This window comes from Stegodyphus dumicola, chromosome 10, assembly GCF_044657685.1.
Source record: "Stegodyphus dumicola isolate Sdum_Otavi_A_Nest chromosome 10, ASM4465768v1".
Classification (NCBI taxonomy): Eukaryota; Metazoa; Arthropoda; class Arachnida; order Araneae; family Eresidae; genus Stegodyphus; species Stegodyphus dumicola.
Window position 1 is genome coordinate 68,850,269 of NC_140777.1, and position 19,734 is coordinate 68,870,002.

Sequence of the window (19,734 nt, forward strand, 5' to 3'; positions counted from 1 at the left end):
TAAGAATTTCCGATACACAATCTCGAGCGCTGGAAATAAAAATATATATCTCTATTTCCCTATAGTGTTGCCATTGTTCCCTTCGAAATCGTTGAGTTTCTTAATCAAAAATTCATAAACGCTTTACAAAATATGAAATAGATAATAAAACAAATTCCAAATTTGGGCTTCCAGATGCCCATATTCGAGTGGACGACTACGTTATACGTTATTCAGAATTGGATGGCTCTAGGTACCGTTGTTTTATCCCAACACTAGAAACATACATACAGTTATGCAGATTCTTCATTATTTAATTTCTTTAAATATAATGCAGGGCTCTAATATTTGGTGGCAACAATTTAAAAAAGTAATTCGCCGTTTATGGTGAATCAACGCAAAATGCCGAAACGAAATTAATAGCCCTCCTAGCATATTGCCCCTTTGTTCTAATAATGAAACATTTCTTAAGAAATGCTTATTGGCGAAAATTATAGCGATACGTAAGTCTGAATGAAGAAGAAAACGCTCGAGGATAAAAACTGCAAAAAGTCTTAACAGCTTTCAATTCAACTTTACGTGAACATTTTTCATTGGCATAGTAGTTAACTGATCGCGTTTTCGAATGGGATCTTTTTATGGAAAGGAGACAAAAATATAAAAAGAGCTATTTAGTACTTCCTAGAGCTTTGTGTATTATACACACATAATTTGATAAAAAAGGGGGCGGAGAGGAAACAGGTTCGATAACAGTTTACCCGAACTTGATTTATTAATATTTTTACTGAATTGCTTTACATTATTAAATCTAACTTGCATAGTTGATTTAACCTTCTCTGTCAATCTATATTTATCGTTTCGATTGGAATCACTCTAACTCTGCATGAACGGTCGAAACTGCTTCGAACTCATCATTTTGTATGATTTAATAGTGTCATTTTCTACTGTATTGTTACCTACAGATACTGAATTTTCGGGGTACCTAACTATAGCCGAAAACGCGAAATTGCCATAATTTTAAAAGAAATCTGAACAGATCAAACCAGTTTTCATCGTAAGGTGTATAGTAGTTTGGATATCACTTTAGATCAGAGGTTAGTCAACCTTTTTATGCCTACAGCGCGCTTTGTAGGTAGTAAAATTTCCTCACCGCCCACCGGTTTGAGCTATAGATCCCATTGTAACCTTACACGTTTAACTTACGAAGTTTCCACATTAAATAGACTTACCCCTGTAATCTTGTTTTCTTCCGGCGAAGTTTTACGTTCTTGAGGTCTTTCATGGTACATTATACAAGTGATACTACAATTTACATATAATTTCACTAAAATTATTTACATATATACAAAATTCGTAACATCATCATGTTATCAAAACTTGAGATACGTAAATAATTATTTCCAGAAAAAAATATGATGGAATAAATTTATGAATGTAATTTTAAGCTTCGTTCAGACAGTGGTATAAATGTCATAGAGGCATAATCATAAGGCATAAAATGCGAGAGTTCCGTTCACACCTGCGAGACAAAGTCTAAGTCGAAGCCAATTAGAGAAGCTAAATTTTGCGCATGCTTGGATGTGTCTACAGCTTTACCGTTCTGTTTTCTCGCCCAATAGATTTCGCGCGTTCGCTTTGATTGGTCGACTTTTGTACCAAATCGGCATAAGGTGGAAGATTTCGAACTTTATGCCAAACCATTAAACCAGTTTTTTGTAGCGTAGCAAGGTCTGGTTGCCTAGCAACGAAGCTCTTTAAGCCAGTTATGACATTTATACCACTGTCTGAACGGAGCCTTAAATGATCTGATTACATACGATATTTGCAATTTTTAAAGTCTGTCTCTTGCCTTTCAGGAAAAAAGTTCCGATGTTCCTGGTCCAAATGATTACGGTTCTCCTAAAAATCCGGATATCTGTCGGCCGGACAGTGCATCACATTCCGGTAAGTTATTAATATTTATTATGTTTTTTAAAACACCGACAAAAGCTGTATTATGTTTTTTAAAACACCGATAAAAGCTGTATTCTTCATTAATTATTAAAGGGTAATAATTTTTATCGTGGAGAAAGGGAAGGGCTTTAGGATATAGGCTAAGAATTTCACGTTTGACAATTTACACTCTCAGTTCCACCGCAATTAAATTTTACCGGCTGATAATTCATGCTAGCGTGTTTCTCCTCCTGAGGGGGGAAGAAAGGGTAGTAATAATAGAAAATCCTATATTTTAAAATGCGTACTTGCATTTACAGTTCATTCATTTCTAACAGTATTATTGTTGTGATTACTTGAGATTAAGGTTTCATCTAATTGTAGTCCGACCCGGCTACGAATCCTGGCGAATGGCCTTTTCTTGGTTTTTCCATATGTGAGTTTTCCCTTAAAAAAATCCTCCACGACAGCATCCCTCCCCATAGGGCAGTTAGCCTTCGAGTTCTTTTGCCTTAACCAATTAACCTAACAGTCTAAATAGAGTGCATTTGCCTTACACTGCTAATAATGGATTCATTTTAAAGGTACGTTTGTTATGGAGTTTAAATCATGAAAAAAAAAAAACCACTCATCTTCAGTGGCGTGCATGGAAGCTAGAATCTTTAGGAGTAACAAAGTTTCTAATTTTAGAGTAGGATTAGTTTCCAGTACATTTTTCGCGGAAATTATCTCAAAAGGAAACGCAACAAAGATTTTTTATAATTTCATGAATATATTTGATAATCTCTGAATAACTTTGATACTGAGAAATCCCAACGGATTTTTTTTTTTTTTAAATTCACTTCGCAGTAATGTTATAGTTTTAATCATGATTAAAATTTAGAATTTGATTTTTTATTTTAATGTCGAAAAAAAAAAAAAAAAAAAGCGACATTAAAATAATTGCTTAAAAATATTTCTTTTCTCTGAGCCTGAAAATCTTAAATTCCAATAAGGTTATAAACAATTAGGAAATTGCTTCGTGCAAATATCGCTAAGAACTCTTTCTGTTCTCGCAACATATCAGACGGTATCTAGTAATCGTCATAGTTATGGAAATATTGTCATAAGAATACATTCTAACCAGACCTGAAAGATTTTTTCGCTTTTTAATACCAGTGTAAATATCACCAATGAAAATTTCATGCTTTTGCGCATTAAATATTCTTGTGTTTCATCCCAGAATTTAATTTTTTAGTCATATATTTGATATACACATAAATAAAATCAAATATATACAATATATTCGATTTATGTATTTTTTTTTATCTTACATATTATTACGAAATGCCCAGCTGCGGTAGGTAAGATAGCTTTCCCTCAAAGCGGAGTTAGGGTTGCCAGAGAGTGGCAAGGAAAAGCATGGTTGCCAGGTTTAGGGCGAAATCGCCCATTTGGCGAGAAACTTGGTGATATGCCATAGAAAGTGCGAGAACATTTTAGAAAGAATTCTTACCGGTTTTCCGAAGAATGTTCTCTAAGGTAGTTCAAAAGCTATATCAAAGAATATGTATGAACTCTCCAGATTGTTTGTCCTAAATATTTTATTTTGCTGTTGATATCAAGAATCAAGGAAATGTATTGCACCTTTTTATTCTTTTCAAAACTTTTTGAATGTTGACTCCTCTCTCAAAATTTATTCCTGGCCCTTTTTAAACTCGAAATTTAATTTAAAGACTTTCTAAGAGTTTTCCTTTTTTCTCATGCGGAAGGCATTATCTGAAAAGCTTTTATTTTTATAATTAGGCTTCAAAATTTTCCTTATTAGATGAACCCCTCTTTTGATGTAATTATTTTATCTCTGATGATGTGGAGTTAAAGGCCTAGCCTAGCGCACTCCGTAAATTAACTTCCTTGATCCTTGATCCTTGAATATGTATGGTTAAGAAGGAAAACTTCTTCTCAACAGGGGTGTCTCCGTCCCAACATAGAGGGAAACAGCTGCGCATGCGCGAAATATCTATGTCCAAACCACCAAATCTCGAAGCCGGCGTCAAATTTCGAAGGTCACGTTTATCAAGAGTTCATAAAACGAATATCATTTTTAATTTCTTTAAAAGGAAAAGGAAATATTTTTTCGCGTATGTAAATTAATTAATGGATTAGTTATTTTGAACCAAAAAAAGTACGAAAATCCGAGTTTAAATTATCGTAAAAAGTCAAAGAAGAAACTTTTTATCAATGAACGTTTCTTCTCAACACGTGCTCCTCAATTTCCTGACTCATCGCAGAGGGGAAAATACTCGCCGCCAAGTTCTGTCGCCAAATCCTTGGCGAATTTTCCCTCCGCTTTTTAGAGGCGTAATAGCAAACTGGTTTACATTACGTCTATAGAACCTTTCTTTCTTTACATAGGTTCTTTGGCTATATATATATATATATATATACCTTGCCTGTACGCGGAGTAAGGGAGTGAGGAGAGTATGAGTTTAGTTGGAGAGTAGTAGAGTTCGGAGATTAGCTTGAGTGTGGCCGAACCGAGTCGGGAGCTGTACTTTAGTGCTTCGCCGTGAAGCGGTCTTCACCTTTATAGCCTGATAGCCTGAAGGCTGTTTTGCTGATTGTTTCAGCGTGTTTGTCTTAGTTTCTCGACGAATGTAACGCGTCTTTGGTGCTGTCCTGTGTTATACTGACGGACAAATTGTGTTTTGATGCTTCATCAAGTGTTGTCATCAATCACTCCAAATATACGAAGCAACAATATATATTGGTCCAACCAACGAACAATTCATGAAGGACTGTAAGTGAGAAAGCAGCTGCATTATATCGTTGTTCGAAACCAGTTGGATTTCAGCCTAAAATTATTTTAGTTTTGGTAGATATAAGCCATGGGATAACATCCTAAATTATATTCGCAAGATGGCTTAAATATTTGCAGTATTCGAAGCATATAGCTCTGAACATCAAAAGGTCCACTTACGTTTGCTTAATCTCAGGTAAAGTCTGTCATAGACATTCACGGAAGGAATTCCTTTAATACCCGAAGGGATCTTAGATTTTCGCTGTTCATTTCTAACAGTCTGCAGTAAACAAAATGCTGTGTTACACTAACAGGAAGTCTGAAAGTAGTTCTAAGTCATGTAAAAGTAAAGTAAAATAAATCAGTAAAAGGAAATAAACATAGAACATCAAAACTTTTGAATTTTGTTATCAAAGTGGCTTAAACAGGTAAACTATACACAACTTAACTTAGACTGCTTAACTGTAAACTGCTTAATTGCGACTTAAATAGGTAAACGGAATACGCAGCCCTTTAGAACATTGATAAGAAATGATGTACCTTATTTCGCTGGCTGAGATTTATTAATTTTCTTCAAGTTGTGCATATATATATATATATAAATTTCCCCTGAAGAGCCTTAAGGAGATTTGAATTGGGCTAATCTATCATTTGCCGCTTCTTTGCTTTTGCATTTTTGCTCAAGTCATTTGTCGCACTTTAATTCTAATATTTAAAATATGCCTTACTTTGATCAGCGTATTGCTTACAATCAGTATTGAATTTTATTTGTAAATATTCAAGTGTTTATATTGTTTATTTAATCTTTATTACACATTTCATTGTACTTTATTTTACTTATGTTAATATTATCACGGAACCACAGTATCTAAGAAACTTTTTAGCGTACGAACTAAGAATTTTCTTTTAACTTTTTTCTAAATTTTGCAACTCATTGCGCAAAGTTTTTGACCACATAGGTCTTTTATCGTTTGTTCTCTTTTCTTTAATTATATATATATATATATATATATCCTTGGCATTGCGGCACAAGTTGGAGAAAACTTTCAACTCTTACCCAGCAGACTATGTATCTAGAAACGGAGTTAGCGCCGTATCTTTGTATAATGACGAACTTTCGTTTCGGCAATTAAAGATATTTACTCCAATAGTATATGAAATATCTCACATTCTTTTTCTCTTTTACCATTAATATCTCAAAATGTTTTTAGATGTTTAATTTCTCAAAATGTTTAATTCTCAAAATGTTAAATGTTTAATTTTTTTAATACATCGTTCTAGATTTATTAAAGTATTTGAATAGAATGTGTGGCAACGATTAGATAATTTTTAAAATGATATAAATTTTGTGCAATCTGAGTTAAAAAATGAATGAAATTTAACACTGTTAAGCGAACTTAGGGCCAGGGTGTCGCTATGGTAAACAAATATAGTGTATTTTAAAGAGTGCATTTATTCTTTTGTGGTTTATGCGCTAATGACGAAATAAATTTAATTCAATCCAAATAGTTCAAATAAAATAATAAGTTCAAATAAAATTCAAGAAAAATGCGTATAATTTAATATTCCGTACAAGGAAGTAATGTGGTGCGCACATCAGATTTTTAATGTTATATGAAAAAACAGTAACAATCATAAATCCCTTTGAAAAACTTTCTTCAGCTTCTTTGAACCATGTTTTAAGATTTTTTTCTCCTCTTTGATGATAATAATGAATCTCACTTTATTGCAATTATTTAAATACATTCGTCTATTGTGACAACATTTTCCATTTTTGTTTGGATAAATGTTTCTCATAAAGGATTTTGCAGCGCGCTCTGCGTTCGGCGATATGTCGTAGAGAAAGATAACGCACATTATGTTTTTTCCCCCTTTTAAGATTCTAATTAGAATTAATCGCTTTGTTTACACTTGACAATGAACATTTTAATGATTTTGCTACTGTGCTTTGATTTGGCGGAGTTTCTTTTAACTTTAAAGATCTTAACTTTGCAAAATTCGCAACATTCCGTTTTTTCCTTGGACATGTATTTGGAATAATTTTTCCACTTGCATTTTATTCTCCACTTTGGCGTTTTTCCTGTCTTGTTGACAATATCACCTAACGTAACTTTAGGTATAGAAAAACTATGGCTTTCACAGTGTTTTGTAATAATTAGATACGAATAATTTTCTTCGGAAAGAACACAGACGTAGCCTTGCATTCATTGCTTCTTTAAAGCAGCCATTTTGTATGAAATCAAAACTGTCAAGAAGCAGATTATAATTAATACTTTCAAAAATATAGCTGTAGTTAAAAAACAAATTTCCAAGCGGACGAATTTTTTTTTATAGCAAAGCAAAATCGTCTAAAAAATATGCGAACAGTTTCTGTATTCTTTTTTAATTATGAGTAATTCTTTTTTACTTCCTTGTACGAAGTAAAAAGAAAGTGTTGTAATCGCGAAAAGTTTCAGGCAGCATATCCGAAAATACCATTTTGACCGCTATCGAATGCAATTTAACGATGTTTTTCCATGATATCTGTACGTAAGGACAGAATAAAAGACTCTTTCCCTCCCCAAATATATATATATATATATATATATATATATATATATATATAAAACTGCTTTAAAATGAGTTCTGAAGAGAATTTTTCGTGGCGTCTGTACGAACGTACGTATTTCGCATAACTCAAAAACGAGTAGCCTCAGAACGTTAAAATTTTGTATATAGGACTCCTATAACATGTAGATGTTCATCTCGTATTTTGGTTGCAATCGGCCGCACCAAACGTACATAAATATATTTATATATATATCCACTCTGTTACCCGGCTCAGTGATCTCAGTTTCTTTACTCTTATATGTTTGTAAATTGTACATTTCTTGCTTTAAAAATGATTGAATTATGTTGTTTTTATCTTCCGGTTAAGGTTTTTATGCCTTTAGTAAATCTGTATGCAATATTTTTAGAATTATCAAAAATTTTAAAGTTGTTTAAGTGCCGCTAAGCCTTTTTTTTATGGCGGCCATTGCTTGTTTACATTTGAAACAGCAGACTAGTGAATTTGTTGCCAATCTAGAGAAACTTAGCTTCCCAACAACAAAGATAACGCCTTCATTTATTATTGCCAATTAAATCATGCTTAATCCTTTCTGGAATTTTTTCGAGGAAATAAGTGTTTAAGATTTACTTCGTAATTTTTAATACAGATATTTTGAGATTTTATGTATTTTTGCTTTGTCGCGAAGTGAGAACTAGATTAATTGAATGAGAAATACTCAATCGTCTGTGAAAAACTGTTTCTTTTTTGTTTAGTTTGCTTAATTTCTTTTATCCATCGTTCTAGATTTATTATAGTATTTGAATAGATCATGTGGCAACAATCAGATAATTCTTTAAATGATATAAATTTTGTGCATTCTGAGTTATAATATGAACGAAATATAATGCTGTTAAGTGAACGTAGCGCCGGAGTGTCGCTATAGTAAACAAATAGAGTGAATTTTAAAGAATGCATTTATTCTATTGTGGTTTATGCGTTGTCGGCAAAGTAGATTTAATTGAATCCAATAAGTTTAAATGAAATGCAAGAAAAAATGCGTATAATTTAATATTCCGTACAAGGAAGTCATGTGGTCTACACATCAGATTTTTAATTATCATTTGCTGTAGTATCCATCAAAGAGAAATTAAACCATGGGCTATAAGACGGCTTTTATAACTTATTTGCAGAGTTCTATATAGTTTGTGCTGTTGGAAATGATTAACTTTGAAATGACCGATATTTGCATGATATTAGGTAGGGACGAATACAGTAAATAAATGAATGCTTATAGTTCGAAAAGAAGCTGATATTTCAACACGCTTTTGCACTTTCCGGAGTAAACCATGATTTAACTAAAGTGGCAACTGAGTTTGTTGCCTACAAGCCAAAAAGTGACCATCTGCATTTTGTTTCATTTCTTGTCTGTTCCTTTTTGGCGCCTTTGGCCTTTGTGCAACTCAGTGTCGCCTTCTGACGTGCTCCGCTGGAAGCCACATGACACTGGCGTCCAGCATGGTTGGAAACGTCATCAATCTTGGACGACTTGACACAAGGTATTTACAAAACCTGACAGCCGCTGTCCTTACCCTTATGCACCCCTGAGTGTTATTTGAAGGGTTAAAAGAGCTTTTTTGTGTGTGTTTCTTTCTTTTCTTGTGAATTTTTGTCCCTATTTATCTTAACATCTTCGACTCTTTGAGACATTCATTTAAGTCTGATACTTAACATACTGTTCAATACGTTATGTTAGTAACAGTCAAATGATTGAAGGAGAACATTCTGGAATAATTAGATGGGTGTGATCATGTGGACGAGAACAAATAAATCAATTCTGACAATTCCACTTTGGTAAACCTTTATGATGTTCTGTCGTTTTAATGTTAGCCATTCCTCGCACTTCCTCCACCGAAGAGATGTTAATTAACTCAGCCGCAGATTTAATTTTAAGGCAAAATGTCATTTCTGCGCAAGAACGTAATTAAGTTGGCATGTATAGTTAGAATGGAAATTTGAATGATTGAAAACAGCTTTTTAACTAATAAGGAATGGGTTACCTTGTTTACCTGGAGATGCCATTTCCCCACTGATGGAATGCACACACCTAATGGAGTGCGGCAAAAGTGTTTTCGGATGTAATGTTTGTCAGAATTTAAAAGTGAAATTAGGCTGGTGACAAATGTAACATGAGCTGCCATCTAATGCTTAAAAACTTTTTCTGGTAACTTCTTAAGAGGATTTGAACACAAATAATTGTTTAAAAGAATCTCAAGTGAGATGTGGGAAAGGATGTACTTGATGGACAAGGACAGATTAAGAATGGAATTTGTTACGTGTTCAACGCTTTGTATAAAATTTCAGAAGTACCGAATAAATGGTTTTAGACAATGTTGGTTTATAAAACAAATACATTTATTGTTAAATTTATGAGAAAAGAGTGATGAATAACATATGAATACAAACCATAATATAAAACTATAAACAAAACAGAAAGCTTCCTATTGATTTCCATAGCAATTTAAAACTAGTCCACCATTAAAAAAAAAAAAAAAAAAAAAATTTAAATCTGAAAGTTTTTAGATTTTATATCATGCACAAGATCTTCTAAAAGCTCCATGCAAACAATTTAGGGCCCCAGTGGTTCAATAATTTAATAAGAAACAAAACAAGCCTCAGCCAACTAGACAAAATAATTCCACACTGCAACTCTTCAACACTTACTGTTTCTCATAGCCAGATGTAGAGTCCATTCGTCTTTTTAATGTTAAGTGTTCATTTTTTTTTAATTCGATAGAAGTTTTAAACTGTTTAATCCTAATTTTGTTCAAAAATAGCATTGTTTTTTACAATATTATTTTTTTTAAATAGTTCTAATTTTTAATATCAGAGTTCTATAACTTTTCTAGAAATGTTAAAATAGCTTCTCTTTACTTTTAGTTCCTTTATGAAAATTTTGTCAAGTCATGTGCTCTTTGGTTGGGGTGTATATGGTAGTTCTTTAAATTTAAAATCACAATGTCCAAAATTCTAATAACCATGCCTAAATTTTATATCAATGCTTTTTACATTTTCCCTTCAAGACATAGTTATCATCCCAAATCATTTTTCTTTTTCTAATCGTACGACGCACCTAATGCACAAGGCACATTAGTCTTTATAACAAAACCCTTCATTTCCTTATGACTGTCGTTCAATTTAGCACATCTGATTCGCCACCCGGCCCTTGGCTGTGGTGCGTTGATGGTGATTTCTTCCTTCTGCAGGATGGTATTATCCTATTCGTTGTCCTACAGGACAGCTTAGGTCAGGAGCCGTCTCGTCGGGTAGAGCTGTACAACGTTGCCAATGCTCGCTTTGAAATCGTTAAGATTGTTAATCAAAAATTTGTTAAAGTGTTATAAAATATGAAATCGGTAATAAAACAAATTCCACATTCCAAATTCCAGATGCCCATATTCGGTGGAGGATTACATTATTCAAAATTGGATGGTTCTTGGTACCGTTGTTTTATCGCAACGCGAGAAACATATATACATTTATGAAAATTCTTCATTATTTAATTTCTTTAAATATAATACAGGACTCTAATATTTGGTGGCAACAATTTAAAAAGTTATTCGCCGTTTGTAGTGAATCAACGCAAAATGCCAAAACGAAATTGATAGCCCCTTGTGGGCTAATTATCATTGCTATCGTTATTACTATTAAACTCCATTAATAACCTTAGCAACTTCTTGTATAGACTAAGCTTTCTTGGCATTTTCGATAATAGTGACTTTATCCTTAGTTGTTACTTCAACTGTTACTCTATGGGTACTGCTCAAGAAGAAACGGATAACTCTTCAGATTTCTTTCACAAACTTCATATTCAAAACGCTGATTCTTGCAGATGACTGACATAAAGCAAGGGGGGGGAGATCGTCTCGAATAAAATAAATAATAATAGTCATAAAGAAGAAAAGCTGCACCTGTACCAATGAACTCTAGCATCCTCGAAGTATAGTTATAACAATGTTAGACGAGAGTCTCCACTGTTTAGCTTGTATGATTCTTGTCAATACAATATGTCATTCAGATATACACGACGCGGTCACAGTTAAGCTGCTTATCTGCCAGGGAAAAAGGAACGTTGAGAGTAAGTATGTCGAAGGGGAAACTCCTTTGGGAGTAACCCCCTCGACATCCTCTCCGTTATCGGGTGATACACCTGCGACCGCGTCGTTCTTACCTGAGAACACGGATAAATCTTGTCGCAGACGATCCCGCCCCTTGCTTTATGTCAGTCATCTGCAAGAATCAGAGTTTTGAATATCAAATCCAAAGGATTGTCATTTTTTTTTGTTGTTGTCGTTTTTATGTTTGATGATTAGTGGTTATAAGGCAGGAATACTGCTGAGGATGTTTAGCATTCAGTGGAAGGGGCAGTTTCCGCAATTAAACGCAGCTCAAATTTCTGTCTTCGTTGTAGTCATTTTAAATTAGTGCTGTCAAAATGATAAGGATACACATTTTTATTTAACAGAGTTTTTAATTTAGGAAATTATGTACTTGTGCCTTACACAGAGCAGTGAGTCTTCAGATTTGAATTATAAATTGTACCAATACTGATGACAAATTAAAAATTGTCAGTTTATTAATTCTTTCATAGCATAAATGAAATTATGAGGAGGAACAATTTGCCCAGAAGAGCAATTTACCCAGAAGGGCTATTAATTTCGTTTTGGCATTTTGCGTTGATTCACTATAAACGGCGAATCACGTTTTAAATTGTTGCCACCAAATATTAGAGCCCTGTATTATATTTAAAGAAATTAAATAATGAAGAATCTGCATAACTGTATGTATGTTACTAGCACTGTAACAAAACAACGGTAACTAGAGCCAACAAATTTTGAATAACTTACGTTTCCACCCGAATACGGTCATCTGAAAGCCCAAATTCGGAATTTGTTTTATTAACTATTTCATATTTTGTAACACTTTAACTAATTTCTGATTAATAAATTCAACGATTACAAAGCAGTCAATGGCAGTACTGTACGGGGGGGGGAATTATCTCTCCAGTCCGCGGAACTGTGTATCGGAAATTCTAAACATATGCTCATTTTATAATTATTTTGCGATATTATTGTTGAACTGAATTTTATGGTTTAAGTGCAAAAAACAAGATATTTAACAAACAAAGTTAACACACAAAACATTAAAGAAACGTCACTTTGGGGGTAATAGAAAATCTGAAAGCTTTCAGATTTTTTTAATAGATTAAATTAATTATGTATCTTAGACAATATATGTATTGTTGGTTCACATTAAGTTGGAAAGTGAAGTTCTCCATAACTGCATATATGTCCATTAGTGATGGGATTTATTATCTATAGATTTCACCGACTTGAAATACATTGATCTTCCTTTCTGTACAATCCTTTGCAAAAGAAACAATAGGTATGGGTGGATTTAACAGATTGTGAAAATGCATAAAAGTGAATCAACGTTTGTGAAAATGCATAAAAGTGAATCAACGCAAAATGTCGAAACGAAATTAATAGTCCTTCAGGGCAAATTCCCTTTTTGGAGTAAAAACGGCGAATCAAATAAAGTAAATTGAAGGGAGAAATTAAGCAGCGGAAGAGAGACATGTTTCGACCGTGTTAATGCCCTGTGTTCTCCGTCTGTTAGTTAAAGTAATTTGTTAAAAATTCCAAACGTCAGTTTTCATTGCTTTATTTTTTATATAAATTTAATATGATTGAGAGTTTAACAATAGACTGCCACGTATATTTAAGAGTAAGAAAAGTGCCTAGAAGACATTTTCGTTTAGGACAAATAGTAAAATATCTTGGTAATTTAAATGCCAGTTCTTATGACTTGTAATTAGAATTTCAAACCTTAAACTGTTATACAATTAAGAAATAACTAAAGCTGTCCAATCGGTAGCTCTAAAATAAAAATAGTAAATTTAACAAGATTTTTTTTTCATATAGCAACGATAAATGTAAAAAACCAGTTTATTTTTTTATTTTTATTAATTTTGACCGTGAGTAGAAACTTCACTTGAAGAATCACGAAACAATTACATTTTTACACCAACGTACGCATATTTTTATTGCAAAATATATCTAATTCTATGTAGTTTCCCTTTGTTGCTTTTTTTTTTTTTACTTCCTTGTGCGAACGAAGTAAAGGAAGTGTTGTAATCGCGAAAAATTTCGGGTATCATATTTCAACTAAAATATCCATTTTGACCGCTATCGAATCCATTTGGTGTCTTTGCGTGTCAGATTTTATATATGAGATTGCTATAACACGTAGTTATGTACCTCTCTTTTTGGTTGCAATCGGTGGCACCAAAAGTATGCATATACAGTGGTGGCCAAAATTGTGGACACTTTTGGAAATTTTTATGTTTTTGAACTTTGTATGCTTATAGAAAACTAAAGCTGTCCAATCTGTTTCACAAAATGCAAACTTGTATATATCATTTTAAAGAGAATTTATTACTGAATTCAATACAAAACACAAAATTCAATTATTTGCAATACAAAAAAGTTAAACGATAATAGTTATCGATATACATTAGATAGTGATGATTGCAGTGAGTTATCAGTACTTAGTAGGGTACCCTTTATTTTTGATTACAGCTTCACATCGACGTTTCATTGATCTGACAAGAGTTTTAAGCTCTTCATTCGTTATTACATGATGCCAGGAAACAATTATAGCCTCAATTAGTTCCCTTTTATTTGATGGGCGCCTCATTCGGACAAGAGTTTTCAAACGGTGCCACAAATTTTCGATAGGATTGAGGTCAGGACTGTTTCCTGGCCATCACAACAATTTAATGTTCTTTGTACGAAACCACTCTTTCGATATTTTGGCCGTGTGGCAAGGAGCAGAATCCTGCTGAAAAATAAACGAAGCATTGTTGGGAAAGAGATCTCTGATGGAAGGTAGAAGCTTTGGTTCTAGAATAGTGTCAATGTATTTTCTGGCATTCAGTGTCCCATCGATGACATGAAGGCGACCAATACCATCTGCTGACATGCATGACCAAATCATAACACTAACTGGGTTCTTCACAGTTGCTTGAATGCAGTCAGGATGTAGCTCTTCTATTCTACGTCTTACATATTTTCGCCCATCACTACCGAATAACGATATCTTAGTTTCATCTCTCCATATAACTTGTAACCACTGATCATCTGTCCAATTAATGTGTTCCTTTGCCCACTGTAGTCTTTTTTTTTTTTTTTTTTTTTTTTTTTTTTTTTTTTTTTTTTTTCGTTGCTGAAAATTAAGATAAGGCTTTTTTCGTGGAATTCTAGCTCTCAGTCCAACATCTGTTAATCTTCTCCTGATTGTTCTTGAACTGGCAGAAACACCAGCATCGTTCAGATCACTTCTGATGACATTTTTCTATCTTGGAGACATAGTCTTTTTATTCTTCTGTCATCAATAGATGTGGTGCACCTTTTTCGGCCTTTCCTTCTTTGTTTTTTATTGAATTTGTCTCCTGATATCGTAAACAAAACTTTCGAATTCCAGATGTAGTCACTGAACCACCCACCTGTCTTGCAGTTTCAGCATAGGAAAGACCACTTTCTCGTAACACAATAATATTACATCGCTTTCTACTCTTTTATTTTCTACTCTTTTATTTGATGTCATTGCTTCTGGACTAAATATTAAAAATTTTTACAAAAATTCCTACTTGTAATTGCAGTGTATAAGAAACAGGTTCTCCTTTTACAGAACAATGCAAAATAATGAATTGTTTCAAGTGTAAACATGATGTCAGCTTCTACTGGCAGTTACTAACATTTGATTGGTTCTCAGAACAAGAACAGTGATTGGCCAGGAAAGCTAGACATTACGAACCACTTCATAACTGTGTTTTTTATTTATATTAAAATACATATAACTTTTTTTGTATTGCAAATAATTGAATTTTGTGTTTTGTATTGAATTCAGTAATAAATTCTCTTTAAAATGATATGTACAAGTTTGCATTTTGCGAAACGTAACATTTTTTATAAGCATACAAAGTTCAAAAACATAAAAATTTCCAAAAATATCCACAATTTTGGCCACCACTGTACATACCCACTCTGTTATCCAGTACGGTGAGCTCTTTCTTATTCTTATATATTAGTAAATTGTACTTTTTTTTTTTTGCTTTAAAAGTGATTGAATTATGTTTCTTATGTTCCGGTTAAGATTTTTATGCCTTTAGTTAATCTGCTAGCAATAGTTGTAGAATTATCAACAATTTAAAAGTTGCTTTAGTGCTACTAAGCCTAACGAAGCCACCGTTTGTTTTCATTTGAAACTGTTAGTAGACTAGTTAATTAAGTTAATTTCTGCAGAAAATTCGGTGTCTTTTTGCCGAGTGGAACCAAAAGTAAACTTTCAGTTTTGTGCACCGTGAAATCTGCTTTCTTTCCCCGCTGGCCGCATTGCTTATTTTGCGTAGAAGCCAGTAGTTTAATTGTAAAACTTGTTTTTTTAATTGTTTTTACTGTAGCTGGTGTTTTATATTTTTCAAATTTTAATAAAGCTATTTTGAAGTTTTATGTATTTTTGCCTTGTCGCGAAGCGAGAACTGAATTAATTGAGAAATATATCGCTAATGAAATTCGAGGAAATAATTTTAAATGAAATGCAGAAAAAAAATGCGTATAGTTTAATATTCCGTACGAGGGAGTCATGTGATGTCCGCATCAGATTTTTTAAATCAATGATGTAGAAATCAATGAAAAACAACGCTAGAATAGGGACGTGTATGATAGGAACATTTAAGTAGCGTCTGCTTCTTCTTTACAGTACAGTAAGACCCCGCTTAACGCTGTTTCGTTTAGCGCTGTTTCGGTTTAGCGCTCTTTTATTTCAACCCGGGGATTCCACGAAATCGCTCGCAGCATACGGGGATTCCCCGAAATATTATGCAGCGATAGGTTTCAAATACATATCCGAAAGAGTGTACTTGTATTTCTTGTTTGGTGCGGTATTGTACAGACATATTTTGAAGGGGTAAATGTGGAAGATGTCGAAGAAATAATTCAAGAAGCAGCGGCTAGTCTTTCTAATGATGAGCTCAAGGAATTAACTGAACAAGAAGAAAACAAAAATGTTGACAGCAGTGATTCAGAAGAAGAGCAAAAAGAACTTTCGATGGCGTTTGTAAAAAGGAGTTTGTCTACCATAACTGAAATAATGGATCAATTCATTGGAAATGATCCGAATTTTGACAGGAGCTCAAAAGTAAGGCGTGGTGTTAGAGATGCTCTATCCGTTTATGAAGAACTTTTAAGAGAACAACGCAAAAGAAAAAGGCAAACAACATTAGATGCTTTTGTCACAAAAAGGCAGAACACTGAAAACGCGGAAGGCTAACTAAATATGACTGAGAATTTTATTTATTTATTTTTTTTAAGAATATTCGTTTTGTTATTTATATTTTGTTTTTATTTTTGCAAGAAATAATAATGTGGTATTAATTTGGGCTTTAAAAAATAAATGTTTGGTTTTATTTTTATTAAAAAAAAACATACTTTTTAAATTTAATACCTAACCAATTTTCTAGCCATCTTCCCCTAACCCCAATATTTACATGTAAAGATAGCCTCGTTTAGCGCTGTTTCGCATTACGCTCTACTTTGATGGAACGTATCCCCCGCGTTAAGCGGGGTCTTACTGTATTTAACATCGTCGGATTTCTGACTGTTCTTGACAGTTGGGAATTAAGATGACTTCCGAGTCTTTAAGTTCAGCTCTATGAAAAAGTAAATTGATCATTTGCAAATTTGTGGTACCGATGTAGGCATTACACAGAACTGTGTCACAACTTTTAGATCTTCGCAGCATCTCCTCTTCCACCGTTTGCGAACAAATTAGGCTTACGTTACTGAACTGGAATTATTTAGCGATCAACAGATCTATTCAATTGCACCAAACTTTAAAGCGACCTTCCGATGCTGGAAGATCAAAGCGTGGAGCTCGCTGACCAATTCGCGACACGGGTGCACTTTTAAAACCTAATCAACAATTGAAGACAACCAAATCAAAATTTTAAGGCCCACTTAAATTCCGTCAACTGGTGCTCCCTTTGAAACCGAAACTTGGACAACCGGCGCGGGCAAACTGGACAGCACGCGATACATATATGAATGATGTGATGTAAGTACCACTCCCACCTGCTCCTCGATCTCCCCCATCTCCGAAAGCGGGATTGACCGATGAATCTTGCTGTTGCATTCCCGAGCTTTCATTCACCGCGGGTAGAGGATTTGGAGCTCGATGGGCAGCTTATCTCCGTCGTCCTACGACTAGCGATTTCCAAAGTTTAAGCACAAAGCATGTATTTGTTCACTGGCAGCTTAAATATTGCATCACCTATCATCGTTCGTGGTTTGGTAATGATAGGAAGATGGCTTTGTAAGGTTTCAGTAAATCAGCCAACTTAATTCATAGACGGAATTTAATTCGCTGTTGTACGTGCAGTCGAGTTGAAAGTTAATTAACGGACGGCATATTATAATGCATACAAACTGCAAATCTGTCACTTAATATCCATTGGCTAGGATCGCGTGGGTATATAAGTCCTTATTTTTCATAAATTCAATTACCTTTAAGTTAAATTTAAAATAGCTAAAAAAAAACCCTCTAACTTTATAATAACAAAGAATCTATATAAATTGAAACAAACATTCTATTCGTAAAAAGCAAATCAAAGTTAATTAAATTTTAAATAATGAAATTTAATGCAAACAAATAAATGAAAAATTGCTGCGAACTAATCTACAATATCATTTAAATTCTGAGAGCATATGCAAATCAAGTGCAAGCATCAAAATCCGTGAATATAATTCCAAAAATTTTTTAATCCTAAAAAATTTATAAAAATGCATAAGTGAATGATTGTTGAGCAGGCAGGAGACAGACTTATCAAGGGCAAATTGCCTCCAAACCTAGCTCTTCAATTATCAAATTCGTGTTTCGTCATCCATGTAGACAAGGGTAAAAGTCAAAACCAAAAGCAAAACAAAATGTTGTGAATTACCAAAAAGAAATTTAAACAAGTGGAATTTTGAGAAATTAGCAAGTAAATGACTAGAATTAAAATTACATAAAGGTCAATTAAGAGTAGAAAACCAAAGTAATTGAGAAACTCTTGCCTACAGAAAACTTCCCCGACACGAATTATGCATATAAATCAAAAAGAAATTAGATATTATCTATAACAAATTTAAAGAATCTATCTATCTATCTATCTATCTAAGCTAAATACCACTGACTCATCACGAGATCTCCGCAACTATACACCCGATTGACTTGAAATTTTGTATAGTTACTCACTCGACGCTGTAGACGCGCACTAAGAACGGATTTTACGTAAATCCGGTCCAAAATGGCTTTTTGTTATACAATAAAAGTTTCTCATACATTTGGTTTTTCAAATCCAAGTTCACAATTTTTTTTTTATTGGTTCCAAAACTAGATATGAAATACAATGTTGCCAATGCCAGTAAAATTATTAAATTGGTAAATAACTTGCATCTATCCAATGAATACAAACAACATTTAAGTAATAGCGTTATAAGGTATTTCTCCCGCCTTCCTAGCGTGCCTTCGTGGTGTAGTGGTCAGCACACTAAGTCGGTATTCAGAGGTCCGTGGTTCGATTCCCGGCGAAGGCGTATGCCAATTTTTCATGTTTCCTGCTTCCAGAAATATACCTAATGTCTCTACAAGGTTAATAATAAACATTTGTATTTAACTGTTGTCATGAGTTTGATGAAAATAAATGTTATTATTAAGGGAAATAAATTAATGTGATGAAAAATAAAAATGTTTTTGTTATTCATAAAAAGTGTCGTACATAAAAAATCAAGGACAGATAATTATAATTGATTAAAAATTTTTATTTAATAAATTTAAAAAATGAAGAAATATTTAAAAAATTCTCAAAATATGTTCTTGGTTTTATGTTGACAATTTTTGGTGGTGTAGGCTTACTGGGGATACTGCCACGCTAAATAACGGGGACGCATTCCAATACACAGTATTTCATGGGTGATGTGGAAATCTGTGTATGACAGATTCACTGACCGGCACTATATTTCCCGACTTTAAATTAAAAAAAAAAATTACATTAATTATCAATTCGAAATTAGACATTTCGTCCATATAAGAAGTCTAGGTTCACATTCAAATAGTTAGTGTGCCCAGCAAAGCGGGCGTGTATCAGCTAGTAATGTATAAAAACATAATGTGACTATCTTTTCTACTTCCTTGTACGAAGTAAAAAGGAGGTATTGTAATCGCGAAAAGTTTCAGGCAGCATATTTCAACGAAAACATCCATTTTGACCGCTATCGAATGCAATTTAACGATGTTTTTGCGTGATATCTGTACGTAAGGACAGAATAAAAGACTCTTTTCCTCCAAAAAAATTATAAAACTGCTTTAAAATGAACTCTGAAGAGAATTTTTCGTGGCGTCTGTACGAAGGTATGTA

At 33.4% G+C, this 19,734-nt stretch overlaps 1 protein-coding gene across 1 annotated transcript in view; it reads left to right on the top strand.

Annotated features, from left to right (window-relative positions):
- Positions 1-19,734, top strand: part of LOC118189550 (protein pangolin, isoforms A/H/I/S-like) — a 434,015-nt gene that overhangs the window by 32,717 nt on the left and 381,564 nt on the right. The window contains exon 2 of the mRNA XM_085825057.1: positions 1,836-1,923. Coding sequence (XP_085681183.1) covers positions 1,836-1,923 — 88 coding nt within the window. The remainder of the gene's footprint in view (positions 1-1,835; positions 1,924-19,734) is intronic.